Source organism: Augochlora pura, chromosome 10 (genome assembly GCF_028453695.1).
Source record: "Augochlora pura isolate Apur16 chromosome 10, APUR_v2.2.1, whole genome shotgun sequence".
Classification (NCBI taxonomy): domain Eukaryota; kingdom Metazoa; phylum Arthropoda; class Insecta; order Hymenoptera; family Halictidae; genus Augochlora; species Augochlora pura.
Window position 1 is genome coordinate 32,719,534 of NC_135781.1, and position 15,049 is coordinate 32,734,582.

At 41.8% G+C, this 15,049-nt stretch overlaps 1 protein-coding gene across 13 annotated transcripts in view; it reads left to right on the top strand.

Moving 5' to 3' along the window:
* Nucleotides 1-15,049, top strand: part of Rock2 (Rho-associated, coiled-coil containing protein kinase 2) — a 22,183-nt gene continuing 7,134 nt past the window's right edge. The window contains exons 1-14 of one of the 13 annotated variants that reach the window (XR_013495018.1): nt 1-722; nt 1,524-1,850; nt 1,976-2,136; nt 2,214-2,552; nt 2,637-3,770; nt 3,894-4,194; nt 4,277-4,300; nt 4,522-4,928; nt 5,001-5,642; nt 5,716-6,126; nt 6,207-6,423; nt 6,563-6,785; nt 9,403-10,338; nt 10,430-14,469. Coding sequence is in view for 4 of the 13 variants with exons in the window: in XM_078193240.1 (XP_078049366.1) it covers nt 1,670-1,850; nt 1,976-2,136; nt 2,214-2,552; nt 2,637-3,770; nt 3,894-4,194; nt 4,277-4,300; nt 4,522-4,928; nt 5,001-5,642; nt 5,716-6,126; nt 6,207-6,423; nt 6,563-6,785; nt 9,403-9,490 (4,128 nt within the window). In the remaining 9 variants the exon portion in view is untranslated. Of the gene's footprint in view, nt 723-877; nt 1,006-1,523; nt 1,851-1,975; nt 2,137-2,213; nt 2,553-2,636; nt 3,771-3,893; nt 4,195-4,276; nt 4,301-4,512; nt 4,929-5,000; nt 5,643-5,715; nt 6,127-6,206; nt 6,424-6,562; nt 6,868-6,945; nt 8,593-9,402; nt 14,470-15,049 lie in introns of those variants that run through there. The other 12 variants (XR_013495020.1, XR_013495024.1, XR_013495025.1 and 9 more) reach the window with 12 other exon arrangements.

Genomic DNA, 15,049 nt, shown 5'->3' on the forward strand with positions numbered 1-15,049 from the left:
TTCCTGCAATACCAGAGATTTAGTTGCGAAACAGTCACATGTGATTCATCGAACGATCTTCGTTCGCGGCGCCCGTTCCGGGATTTCTCTGCTCGGGACAGTCGTTCGTTTAATTCGAGAACGACAGGCGGTTTTCTGAACTGACAGAAATCCGCGTCTAACTTGCTGCGTGAATGCTACGCCATCTTGATTATTCTCACACTCCATTACGTCGTTTTTCCGAAGTCGATGCTCCGATTCCAACGACTTTATGTACTGTGGTTTATCGATAATACGTTCGAAATTAACCGAACTAAATTCCATCGAAATAATAATGTATGCATGAAGAAAGTCTGGGCTCCGATGTCGTTCATTATTCCGTATAAGAAACGATACAAGTGGTGTGGATTTACGATATAAACTAAAATTATCTACGAAGATGTTGAGGAAGTTTTAGATCGTACGATCGGAAAAACATTCGGTCGGACTGGTTCCGATCGTTTCGAACGCGAATCGTGTATTCCATCGTTACGTACGTTCTGTCCGTGTTCGGAACGGGTCGCACGCGATTTTAAGTTTTCCGCGGATTTTTCAATGGCTTTGACCACCGTTGTGAATTTTCCCAATGGCGCATGCACAGCTCAGCTGTGTGCAATCGCGAGCAATTTATTAGAAAAATAATGTATTTTACAGTATTTTTATCCAAGTAGAAGGTGTACTGGACACGGTATTCGTAACATTAGGTATGTTGGAGCTGATATTTTGCTGTCATTAATTAACTGACCGCGGAGTATGCGGGATACGTTGAAAATCTTTTGTGACGGGTTTAGAAGCACCTGCATGGGATCCACCTTAGTTCTACAAGCTTCCTGACAGACTTCTTCGACTTGTCAGTTCGTGAAACGTTCAGTTTCCATTTGCTTGTCAAAATGCTGAACGATTATAAAGCTTCGTGTTTGTTCAAGAATCTCCACGAGTTACGTTCTCGTCGTGGAAATACTTTTCAATGAAACTGACAAGACACTCGTTAGTATAGTTTTGTTTGCATGTTGAAAACTCGATATCAAGTGAAATATATCACGTGAAGTATCAGTTGGATCGTTCGCCTTCCCGGATTAGTTTGACAATCAGTGTTTCTTAATGATTGTTGGCTTTGTTTAAATTATATTGAATCGTCATATAGTATGGTATTGGAGAGTGTTCATCAACAACATTTTTCCTCAGCACTCTCTTGATTTTTTGTTTTAATTTACACGAATTTGTTCGTGCTTATGGTCGGGAATTGAAGTGAAAATTTCGTTTTTTGTTCCTTCGGGCAGTGTTTGTTCAATTGAAATTATTTTCATAGTGCAATGGATATACTAGCAATTAATTTTCTCTCTTATTATCACTGCTCATATCTCTGATGATTAGATATACATTAAAATGAAAGTGTATTTATTTTGAGTTTATCTAGTAGATGTACAATATGTCGGATCCTTATGTTTAACAGAAACATTTCTCCGTGCAACAGCTATGTAATTAATAATGTTTTGTTCCACCAGGAAACATGGACTGCCCATCTAGTATTGCAACAGTGCTTAAATTCTACTCACATTACATGTAGTCTTTCGTTCTGCATTGCTTTTGATGCATCATACGGGACAATACATTTTTGAGGCAAATTACTTCTTAGCTTCGAACAAAAGAGATGGATGCATTGAGAGACGAAGACAGGCGCAGGCGCCTGAGGGTGCTAGAAGATCGTATAAGAGATCCAAGAAGTGTTACAAATATCGATTGCCTGTTGGATACAGTCCAAGCCTTGGTAGCAGATTGTGATCATTCTAGTGTAAAACGAATGAAGAATATAGAAGCGTATATGAATAGATGTAAGTACTTCTATGTTAACATATAAATACTTTACTCTCTTTTTTTTTTTAAACAGTAATTCTAATACATTATGAATATTCTTGTCAAACAAATAGAATACAAAAGAATTTGATTTGAATTTCAGATGACTCGGTGGCACACGATATTTGTAAAATGCGAATGCGCATGGACGATTTCACTTTAATAAAAGTGATAGGCCGTGGAGCATTTGGGGAAGTACAATTGGTACGACATAAGTCTACGCAAAAAGTGTATGCAATGAAGTTACTCAGTAAATTTGAAATGGTAAGGAATGCGTATAAAGATGCATGAAATAAATGTTGCGAATTTGAAATATATTTAAAATGTATATCCTTTTATAGATCAAAAGATCCGATTCAGCCTTTTTTTGGGAAGAACGTGATATAATGGCACACGCGAATTCCCAATGGATAGTTCAACTGCATTTTGCGTTTCAAGATCAAAAGTATCTTTATATGGTGATGGACTATATGCCGGGCGGCGATCTAGTAAACTTAATGTCTAACTATGAGGTACCGGAAAAGTGGGCAACATTTTATTGTGCAGAAGTGGTGCTTGCACTAGACGCAATACACCTAATGGGATTCGTTCACCGTGACGTAAAACCAGATAATATGTTACTCGATAAACACGGCCATTTGAAACTTGCCGATTTTGGTACTTGCATGAGAATGGATGCTGTAAGTATGCTAACATTTCTGTTAAAACTGTGTCGCGGCGTATCGAACTCGAAAAATGTACGTTATCCTACTTTGTTTTTTTAGGACGGACTTGTTAGGTCCGATACTGCGGTAGGTACACCTGATTATATATCACCTGAAGTACTTCAGTCTCAAGGTGGTGAAGGTGTATATGGAAGAGAATGTGATTGGTGGTCGGTTGGTGTGTTCTTATATGAAATGCTTGTCGGTGATACTCCTTTCTATGCGGACTCATTAGTTGGAACGTATTCAAAAATTATGGACCATAGAAACTCACTGCACTTTCCCCAAGAAGTTGATATTTCCCATTCTGCCAAGAATTTAATATGCGGCTTTCTTACGGACAGAACAAAACGTCTTGGAAGAAATGGTGTGGACGAGATTAAAAGACATCCGTTCTTTGAGAATGATCAGTGGACTTTTGAAAATTTACGTGAATGCGTGCCACCAGTTGTACCTGAACTTTCTGGTGACGATGATACGAGTAATTTCGACGACGTTGACAAAGAGGATGGCCCGGAGGAGAGCTTTCCAGTGCCGAAAGCGTTCTCCGGTAACCATCTACCGTTTATCGGTTTCACGTATTCGGGAGACTATCAGTTAATGGCTTCTAGCGGCAAGGAATCGGTGGATGGGCTAGAAAATCATATCAATAACGGTACAAGCGACGACATTAAGATATCGCAATTAGAAAATTTATTGGATCGAGAGAAGAGACAAGTGGAGTCCTTGGAATCGAGGCAGAAGGCTTTGACGATGCAATTGGAAGCTATGACACGTCGGGAGACGGAACTGCGGGAAGAAATTGGCAGAGCGAACAAGGAACTGACTTTACTGCGACATAATTATAAAGAAGCACAACGTAGAGTAGAGCACGAGACGGAATCGCGTAGGAAGGCCGAGTCATTATTCGTAGAATTGAAAAAGAAATTCGATGAAGAGCAAACGAAAAGGGCACGCGACGCGAGCAATTCGCAGCAGACTTCTGAGCGTGTCGCGAGTTTAGAGAAGCAAATCAAAGAGATGCAATCGAAGTTGGAGAGAGAAACGGAGACGGTAACGAGACTGCGGAAGCAAGCTACTGAAATTACCGTAGCCCGACAGGCTTCGGAACAAATGGCGAACGAGCTGCAGGTGGCTAGGGCACAGTTGCAGACACAGCGAGACAACTTACAGCAAGAAGTGGCTACGTTACAAGTGAGTATTTTAATTGTTATCTGATACGATTTCCTATTATTTAATACTTTATCGAAATTCAGCGGAATCAACTTATATACATCAGATTTCTTTATCATATTTTATCGCTTTTTTTTTTTAAAGGGACAACTATCAAAAGAGCGTAGTTCCCGATCGCAAGCGTCATCTTTGACTGCAGAATTGGAAAGTCGTTTGTCCACTCTTCACCTGGAACTTGAGCACAGTCGAGAAAAAGAGGAAAAAGCGATCTCGGATAATAGACAATTAACGGAAAGAATTTCAGCATTGGAGAAAGAGGCTGCCAGTTTAACTCTTGAATTAAAAGCAGCTCAAGCCAGATACAATCAAGAGGTGGTGGCTCATCAAGAAACGGAACGTTCTCGTATATTGTCTAAAGAGGAAGCGAATTTGGAAGTTGTTAAAGGTAATATTCATTTTTTGCTGAACATATACTCGACTGTTCCCTGTAACAAAAATATACATTCTCGTTCTAATATGCGCATCAGGGCGAAAGAGTAAAACAATTGAAGGTAATGGACAAATCCTCATTGATTCGTAGTCTATTTAAATGTTTTATTTTTTGCATAAAATTTAATTGATTACTAACAATAACTTTTTCTATTTCCTGCTGCCTCTACTTACCTTTTTAATACTTGGTATTACCGTTACGTATGTACATTGTAGTATTAAAAATAAAAATCCTTCCATTGGTTGTTGTCATAAAATTTTCTTAATTTGACAGCGCTGCAAGCTAAATTGAATGAGGAGAAAAGTGGAAGACAACGTGCCGAATTGCTCGCACAAGAAAAGGAGCGACAAACGTCTATGCTCTCTGTGGATTATCGGCAAATACAGCAGAGACTACAGAAACTGGAGGGTGAGCATAGGCAAGAGGTAGAGAAGGTAAAAGTATTACAGGGTCAGGTCGAACAGGAACAGCAGAAAAGAAACGTTCTGCAGACTGATTTGGCGCAACAGTCGTCCGAAGCTGGAAGATTGCGCGCAAGGGAGCAACAATTGGTTAGCGAAGTTGCTCAATTGAGAGAAACGAAACGACAAATAGAAGAAGAATTGCATCACTTGAAAACACAGAGAAACGTGGACCAGTTGCAGACGAAAGAATTGCAAGAACAACTGGAAGCGGAAGCTTACTTTTCGGTAATGTATTGTTTCGTACTTTGTTTTACTCCGTTCTCAGTTGTTGTAACTAATCTGACCATTTCTCCATAGACCCTTTATAAAACTCAGACACAAGAACTTCGCGAGGAGCTCGACGAGAAGCTGCGATTGCAACAAGAGCTGGAGGAAGAGCGTAGCTCTCTAGTGCATCAGTTGCAATTGTCGCTAGCTAGAGGAGACAGCGAAGCTCTGGCAAGATCAATAGCCGAGGAAACCGTGGCAGATCTCGAGAAAGAACGAACGATGAAGGAATTAGAATACAAAGACGGAGTGGCGAAGCACCATCAGGAACTGAATTCTAAGGAACAGATCATAAATCGTTTGAAAGACAGCGAGGGCGAACTTAAGAAGAACGTTGATCAGTACTTCAAAGAGAAAGATGACTTGAGCAAGCGACTTAAGGAGTTACAAGATCAACTTACTAAAGCACAGTCTAACGCCGAAGATATAGATAAACTTAGTAGTAAATTAAAAACGGAGCAACTGTTGAAGCAACAAGCAGTGAACAAGCTGGCAGAGATTATGAACAGGAAAGATTTATCTTCGAGTGGTAAAACAAAGAACAAAGCATCCGCGGCGGACTTAAGGAAGAAGGAGAAAGATTGCAGACGTTTGCAACAGGAACTTACGCAGGAGAGAGAAAAATACGGACAGTTGGCAGCTAAATGGCAAAAGGATTTACAAGACCTACAGGTAAGCGGAAAAGCGTTACCAATTTTTCAGTAGACTTGTCCAAACGTCCTTAATGTTGACGTTATCTTTACAGGCACAATTGGTAGAAGAAAATCAATCTAAATTAAGGTTACAAATGGAGCTTGACTCGAAGGATTCAGAAATAGAAACGTTACAAATGAGGATCGCGTCACTGAATTCGGAAACTGCGAGCGTCTCGTCAGTCGAGAATGATGGGGAGGATTCTGTCTTATCAGAACATGGTACCATGAGGTTGGAAGGCTGGCTAAATGTGCCAAATAAACAAAATATTAAAAGGCACGGGTGGAAGAAACAATACGTTGTTGTCTCTTCGAAGAAGATAATATTTTATAACAGCGAGAACGATAAGCTGAATGCCGATCCAGTTCTAATATTGGATCTAAACAAAGTCTTCCACGTTAGATCCGTTACTCATGGTGATGTCATTCGAGCCGATGCCAAAGATATTCCGAGAATTTTTCAGGTGAATAATTTAACAGTAACAATTCTTGATCCGCTATAGGAGGTTTAACAATCATCCAATCGTTGTTTCGATCTTTATAGTTGTTGTACGCTGGTGAAGGCGAGGCAAGGCGTCCTGGTGACGAAGGAAACACGTTGCCTGGTGTGGAGTTGCCACAACTTACTGACAAGCCAGGCACACAGTCGTTAAAAGGCCACGAGTTTGTTTCTATATCTTACCATATGCCGACGACTTGCGAAGTATGTTCGAAACAGCTGTGGCATATGTTCCGACCACCGCCGGCTCTCGAGTGTCGAAGTAAGTTATTATACTTAACTGGAAGAAATATCGATTTGTTCACTCGGTGATCTAAATTTATCACTGTTCCTTGTCCACGAGATCGATGTCTCCGCTGCTTGCATTGAAATTCTAGTTAACCCCAATTCGTTTCCCGCAGGGTGTCGCATAAAAGTGCACAAGGAGCATTTGGACAAGAAGGAGGATGCCATAGCACCATGCAAATTGCACTATGACCCGAACAGCGCCCGTGAATTATTAATCCTAGCTGGTAGTCCGGAAGAGCAGAAATACTGGGTCGCAAGATTGTCTAGACGTGTACAAAAATGTGGCTATAAAGCGAATTCTCACGTCGATGGCACGGGCCAACGTGTCTCGCCAAGGTAGCGTAGCCGTGCGACTCAGCGTAACCGGAGACTAAGTAGCTCTCTTGTATTGTGGAATCGCATGATTGGGTGTAGCGAGGTTAGAGACGTTTGATTTTTCTTGCATTCCCATTTTCCAAATAGATATCCACACTTTCATTCAAGATTCTAATTACAGTATACGATATTGACACTCGTTGTTCAGGATAGGTGTGACAAATATCGAATTCGAGTTGGATTCTTATTACATGTATAGGATCAGCCGTCGGCAATAGAACACCTAAATGTCCGGTCAAGTCGCAGACGAAACAAAATGTTTAACGGGGTACGCGGTACTGGATAATCAACAATTTTGTTTGTCTCTTTTTCAAAAATATTTCTCGATGTCAACCCTGATTCAATAATCTAATTTACCATCATCCAGGGTTTGAACGAGTTCTGACTTTTAGAAAAAAAGGCAATGATCTTCAAATAACCTTGCGAACAAGATCAAGCAAAAAATTCAATGCAAAGACTGCTTTAAATATTTTCTTCTATCTTCGATCCAAGATAGGCATTCGGGTGTTCCGTTTCTCGTGGCTCTCCCTGTATAGAATTACATACGCAGGTACCTGAAGGAAACACTAGACTGCGCGAGGTTTCAAATTTTATTCGATTGGGCAAGTACAATTGAGAATGAAACAAAAGTGTTGAGGTAGAGTATAAACTTATAATGTGCCTAATGAGATAGGAAGCAGCTAACGATTGCATACTGAGACATTTTGATATTTTTATTTTATTGTTTTTACACGTGGGGGGAGAAGATGCTATATACTTTTTAACGTGGTGCTTTTAGTGCGACGAAATATTGGGCAACGGTCCAAAGTTTCTTGTTCCGGGTATAGAATTTTTACATGGAGTTTTTAATCGTTGCAAGTTAAATACGATTTAGTGTTCCTCTGACTTTATAGTCCGATTAGACTTCAATTAATACTATTAATTTTCGTATCTAATCGAATCGATCGATGACCGCTGAGTTTGGTTTCGTTTAATGTGTATTCTGAATGGAAGCTCGAGCTTTTATCTACTATTCGAAGTTAAGCGATCGAAGTGAAATATCAAAAGAGCAATAACGAAATAATAGGCTACGTTGACCTTTATTTTTCTTTGTTGTAAACTGTTAATATTGTACATGATATTGTTTAATAGTACACACGTTTAATCTTGATTATATACTGTTTACAGAAACCACTATCGATCGCGTCATTCGATCTTTTTGTATTCGTATCTCTTTACGCGGTAATTTACTGTACAGAAATATATTTCTACATACTGGAAAGAAATTTACGGAATCTCGATTTCACGTTCTTTTTATCAATTCACGCTGCATTGACGTTACATTACCTGGTAGTTCAAACATCACGCCATAATACTGTTTCTGTACTTTGATCCACATTTATTTAGCTTTTTGGAATGTTTTATAGCCGATGAAAATACTGTTACTAATGCAACTTAAAAAATGTTTTACGATAAAGAAAGGAACTGTTTTAACGAACAATCTCTACCATCGAATCTATTTATTCTAGAAACTGTTTGTAATTACGAATGCGTAGCAAATAATGAAAGGCCATTGATTCCAATGATGTTTCTCATTTATTTACAACGACTAACGAGAATGGTAACACATTACGGAGTTGCGAGCAGTAAATCAATTCATATCCATTCGCATAGTTTCATCTTCCGGTTCTGGAAGCGACACAACTCAGATTTTTGTTTTATCGGACGGATGCTTCTTTTTTTTTCTTGATATGGGACTCTCACATCTATTTCTACGTACTCCATAGATACATGCCGCTGTTGCGCTTTTGAAGCTTCTTTTTGTCACATCAGCATGTGTGACGATCATTATGAAAGTGGCACAGCTTGTGTATGTTATATTTTCGTTTGAATCTTCATCGGTCATGTTGTCCATTTATCTTGCATTTTGTCTCGTAAGCCACTTTCATGATCCCGGGCACATATTATAGAAAGCATTTCAGAAACGTAAGTAAAAACTTAGTCGACGAGAGAGGATTGCCGAATGAAACGAAAACGTCTTAATAAAATAAAACTGGTCCAGGAAAATAGGACGGCCAATAATGATAAATATTAAAATAATCTAAGCTAAAAGCAATGCCTTGAAGTTTTGATAAAGGAGCAACAAACTTTAATTACAATTGATACATTAATTTCCTAGAGGCACTAGACACCGACAATTCACTATCAGCAGAGTGTCCATCATTGAGGACACAGTCGTATCTCAGATATATCCGTGCTAGATTCTAGTGAGACTTAGATTAGATCTAGTCTCGTTAAACAAACTTTCCTGCACATCTCGGATAAAGCATGATACAGAACAATGAGCTCGACAGTAACTTCAGGATAGTAGCAAACCAATTACCATTCAATTTCAATACCATCGATGTTACTTCATGCTTTAACTGTCGCTCGATCGTTCTTCAGCAAGGTCCGTCGAACGGCTAAGTTTTTACGTATAGTTCCGAAGCACCTAGCTCCACACACTATCGATGTTGCTCGTGAACTCGAAAAACTAGCCTGATCCGCTCCCCATGTCGCCGGTCGTGCCTTATCGATCTCGATTTCTGTTTTTTTTCAGAGAGTCCACCAGATCCACCTTGAAGCCATATTTATCGGTGCAACAACGATCCGCGACGCTGCCGGCGAACGCTAGCATGGGCAAGTGACCGTAACTAGCGGAATAAATTCGATTAGCGTCGCTCGCGCGCATTAACTTTTTTTCTTTTCTGGTTCATGAGAAAACAAAAGAGGAAGGAAGAGAAGAGGGTTCGCGGTGAAAAAAAAAACCCTCCGCCGCTCGGGACCTCGATTTTCGCGAGTCGAAGCAAGCGGGTTCCGTCGGGTTCCCTTTGGACTGGGCGAAGCCGATCGGTGATATTTCGCCTCCGGTGTCGATCGTTATCAGCAGCTAGCTCGTTAGTTGCGCGGGGAGAACAGCGTACAGGGTATAATCGCGTCGTCGACACTGCAAATTGCTCGTTAACCACGGAAGAGGACGGCAGAGGACTCTTTTCCCCGTCGACGATCGCGCACGGAAAATTATTTCGGTGTACGATACCGTCGCGAAGGGGACACCGAGTCCGCTGCTGCTCGCTTCGAACTATACATACGTGTATAGTCCGATAAGGAGCCGCGGTTCTTATCGGGCGATTCCCGTGGAGACGATCGTTAATTTATCGCGTTCGACGCGACTGTCGGGAAAGCAGGATTATAGCGGTGCTCGAATACTTTCTGTCATCCATTCCAGACCGACCCTAACAGCAGATCACGGCACGCCGTGGAGCATCGCCGTGAGAGCTGGTATCGTGTCAAATAGTTTCGTTACGTCTAATGGATTTGTTTTATTTATTCTCGCTTGCCGTTCGCTTAAATCAAAAACCCGAACGCTTGGCTGAACGAAAGGGAACTCGGGAGCGAGGGACCCCGGAGAATCCATGAGAAATTACCGTGCGAAGCAACCGTCGGTGTGTAGAAGCTAATTTTTTTCGCCGGAAGAAACGTGAACGATGCTCGTGTAAGTCTGCCAAAATTTATTACGTTAATTTACCTGTGAAACGAATGGGCTTGTCTGTGTCGGCACTCAAGATTTAGGAAATCTTGTAAAGCTTGGAACGTTTCTTACGGAACTGAGACTAGGTTCTAGGGCAATCTTGGACAGAGAGAAACCGGACACTTTGATTCGAGGATGGGAACGACGAAGTGAACTGTTAACCGTGAGCCATTGATAATAATCTTTACAAGAAGCACGCGGCGGCGAGGGATCCGCGGCCGCGTCGTTTTATACAAGTTTTTCCACGGGTCGAATTTTTATAGCGATTTTTTCTTCTCGTAGACGCTTAAACACGATTTCCCCCCCCCCCCCCCGTTGTACATACGTTTTAAATAACCGTTGCCGTTCACGGCTCGTCCGCTGATTTCGGGACGAGAAGTCGCCGCGCGAAGTCATTAAGCGAGCACGCTTGCGAGCCTAGCGGCGCATGACGTGTCCCGGCGTTCGTGTCACCGGCGATCACGCTATGTCGAAACCCTGGAAGGACGAAACATCGATCCGCACGCGTGGCCATTTTGTTACCTTCGCCGAATTGTCTCTGCCGAACCGTGGTTTCGCAGTAATATTGAGAAAAACATAAGCGACAATAAATAATTGTTTTAAACACTCGAACACTTTATCTACCGATAGTTATTTCATACATGACCTTGTCTAGGCTGCACGATTATCGTAATAGATATTGTCGATCAATCATTGCTCGACGATGTTCGACGCAGGAGCGGAAATTTTTTAATGTGTCAATCGACGCGAGGGTGCGAATAATTTAGGATTTTTACCTGGAAGAAAATCGTAGAGCGTCTTTCGTATAGAATACGATTGCTGAGAAGCCTAATTTACCAGCACCCGGTAGCTAAAGTGTTATCCTTCACGACCGGAGGGCTCCCCGAGCCTCCGCTTCCGGTCTTTCTAGGGTTCAAGAACGCTCACCAGAACTCGCGTAACATTGTACCAACGGTGCGCCGATTTATTGCGACCGCGAAGGTTTTGTAAGAAAAAAGAATCGAAAACATGGAAAACAATATTTCGCGACGAATTTCGCCGAAAATGATCGGAAGTATTATTACTTTTATATACGTCTCGGAATTAGTATGTTCAAAGCAGCGTCGGTTAAAATTGGAACCGTCTCGCGTGCGGAAGCAACGCGTTATCGCAGAGTCGTACGAGCGCGGCTGCCAAAGTTTCAGTTTTAGAACGAGACGCGTGGGATGCTGTTAAACGCGTCGACCAACGGCGAATTCGCCGATAGAACACCGAAACGCCGAACGTAATTTTAGTTCGCCGATGCAATGTAAACCCGGCTGGTGTGTGTTTAATCGAACATTGAATCTCGCGGATGTCTCGACTGTTGTTCCTTGTCTGTTCAGCAACGTGTCTCTGTAATCGTTCGCCGGTTCGCGAATCCTCGTTCGGTTCGAACAGTTCGAGGCCATTCGAAAGAGAGAGAGGCCGAGAACCTTCGAAAGCTCGATGGATATTTTGTATGAAGTGCGAGTCGTTCGGGGACAAGCTGTTTTTATAATTTTTATGGTTTTGAAGAAAAGATACGAGACTAGGACGATTTTAAAAGTCACCGGTGTTCAAACGTGGCTCGATTAAATAAAAGAAAAGTGACGAACTTTCTGGTTGAGAAATATCTTTTCTTTTCAAACCTGTGGAGGTTATCGATTCGGTCGGCTTGTGTCATACGGCTATTTCTGTATTGTAAATTGTCGTCCCTATTGCCATGTACTCGTAAAACGTATTGCGGTCGTGTAGAAGAACAAAGTGCAGAATGAGCACCCTGAGCGTGGGGCGCGAGCTATCGACACTGGGACCAACAAAGCCTAATTAAATTTATAGCAGCAACGCATTAGATCATTATAAACAGACTGCGAATTTTTACATTTTCAATTTGAGAAACTTCCGTTTCAATCGCAGCTCCTTTAAAAGAAACTTCGAACGATTTATGGACCTCCTCTATTTTGCTAAGATTGTTTGTTGGCCCCGGAGGGTGGTCGGAAGCTCGTCGCCCGCGCGCCGGGGGTTGCGCGATCGATGAACAAACCTGCGCCGCGAACGAGCTTGATTTGTATAGTAGAGATAAATATTTACAGTTGTAACTTAAGAATTTTTAACACGATGTACGATATTCGCTATTAACTAGGAAACAGAGGAGCAGGAATCAAGAGAAGCCTTAGGAGTTAACGTTTGGACGGTGCCCCCGGTGAGATTAGCGAGCGAGAGGCATCGAACAAAAATAGAAAGACATGAACGGGAAGATAAATGAAATCGGGCGCGAAGAACGCGTTTTATTAATCGTCGTCGCCGCTTGTGTTCTTATTGCGGTAACTTTGGGGTCGCGCAGCGTGGCGTCATGGCAACCTGCGAAATTGATTCATCGATTACCGTTTTGGAAATCATTCGAAGAATTCTCACATTTATTCTTAACTATTATTATTTGCGTATAATTCTCGGACCAGTTTAAATTGTAACTATTACCTAAGTTTTTAACACGTTGAGCGCTGCGTCAGTCAAATATGGCTGACACTAATTACTGACCAATTTTGAAAATTCATTTTGATTGCAATATGTTTGAGCAAACTGAATTTGATTAGAATATTTCGGATGCGAAAAGGTTCTAATGCCATTCCCTAGGAAAAGTATTGACTTTCTAGTATCGCTTTAATGAATTAAATTGCTTTAACTATGGGAGAATTTTGGTGACTGATTAGCGGCGCTAAACGTGTTAATTACAATACCCGCAACAGTAATCGCAGTACAATTATCGTGCAATTTTGTCGTTTCGTTGGATTGCTTTAATGTCACTCTGTGCGTCGTTCCGGACAAGCAGGAAAAGAATTGAACATTCTCGTCCGTCGACCCTCGTACGCTCTCTAAAAACGATTCGCGACTTTGCGGTTATTATGTATCTTAACACTTCGTTTGTTAAAGAAATCAAACATGCTATGTTAAGGGCAGAATGACTTAGAATTCTACATTCTAAGGAGAACGTTTGGGGGGAGGGGGTTTTCGGAGGAGCGTACGAGGGTCGCCATTTCCATCCACATCGTAGGCCGCCGCCGTGTCCTCGCGCGAGATATTTTCAAATGGTGCTCCCCTCCCTAAATCCCCTCGATCACACACAGTTTCGTCCTTATTTCGTTCTCGTATTAAAAAGAGCAAAGCTTGTCGAAAATAATCGATCCGATTGTAAAGCGACGGGAACGAATCACGGAGAAAAAGAAAGAGCGAAGGAAAGCGCGAAAAGAAAACGAGAAAGAAATAACAGAACAGAACAATAGGAACACCATTTTTTAAACTACTGCCCCGTGCCTTCTTTCTGGGCCTCCCGGCCCTCCCGCCACAAAGTTCGGACAGGTTTTTCGTCCGAGCTGCGACGGCGAGCGCCGGGACGCACTAATTTTTGCCAATTGCGAGATAACGAGAGAGAAAGAGAGAGCGAGCGAGAGAGAGAGAAAGAGAGCGAAGCAAGAATAAGAAGAGGCGGAAGAACTTGTTAGAGCATATTTTATTATTGTTTAGTTATTTACAATCTGTATATTATTAATTAATATTACGATTAAAGTATTTTGTAGATAATACAACGCGAGTCCTAGACGTTATCCACCATCGCGCCGTTGATCGATGAATTGTTGTCCGTCGTGTCCACCAACGAAACCGTCAGAAGCTTGCCGGATAAAACGGCGCGATCAATCGTTCCGCGAAACGGTGTGTATTCTTATCCGGCGATCTTCTCCTCGATTAAACTTTTACGATCATTATCTCATGTATATGTATATTTATAGTATTAACGGTAAGACAACACACACACACACGACTGCCATTTTTCCTCTCGTCCTCTCGTCCTGTATTTTCTACTCTGTTTCTTCTTCTTCTTCTTTGTTTTATTTCTTTTCATCGAACCCGCGTGTCCGTTCGTTCACGGCGTGCACCTCTCTCTCTGTTTTGTAGCCTCTTCTTTTCCTTTCGTTCCGGTATCTCTTTTTTTTGTAATTGATTTATGTAGTACAAAATAATACTCCATATAATGTGCAGCCTCCTCCACTATTTCTTTTTTTTTAAGATGTATAACGTTTAACCCTTTGCGGTTGAGTGGCGACTCCGCTAAATATGATCGTGCCACGTTTCAAAATAATTTTTATCATATTCCTTTATGTTTCATCATTCTAATTTATGATCATTCTAACTTCGTTAATTTCATCGTCGAAATCAAGAGAAAAAAGGCTCGGAACTTTTTACTTCACCTAATATATAAAATGCTCCAAGTTATACAAAATGGTAGCACTACAAGCATAAACAAATATCTTGGATCTCCACTTAAAATGGCTCCGACTGCAAAGGGTTAAGTTCTCAGATCGGTGATTTTACGGTCGCGATCGTCGATCGCAGAGAAATCGTTTTACCGTCGATCGTAGGAATCGTTTTGGCATCGATCGCAGAGAAATCGTTTTACCGTCGATCGTAGGAATCGTTTTAGCGGCGACACCGGCTCGTTTCACCGTTTAACGCACGCGGAACACTTTCCACGCCGCTTTCTAGAAGGCTTCCTCTTCGCTTCGGGGAACGCGCGGACCGTCGCCCGGAATACGATCGCAGTTAATTAGGCGGCCGTCGCTCGTTCACGAGGCATCGACCGGCCGAGGTGATGTCCGGAATTAATGAAAGGGCCCACTTT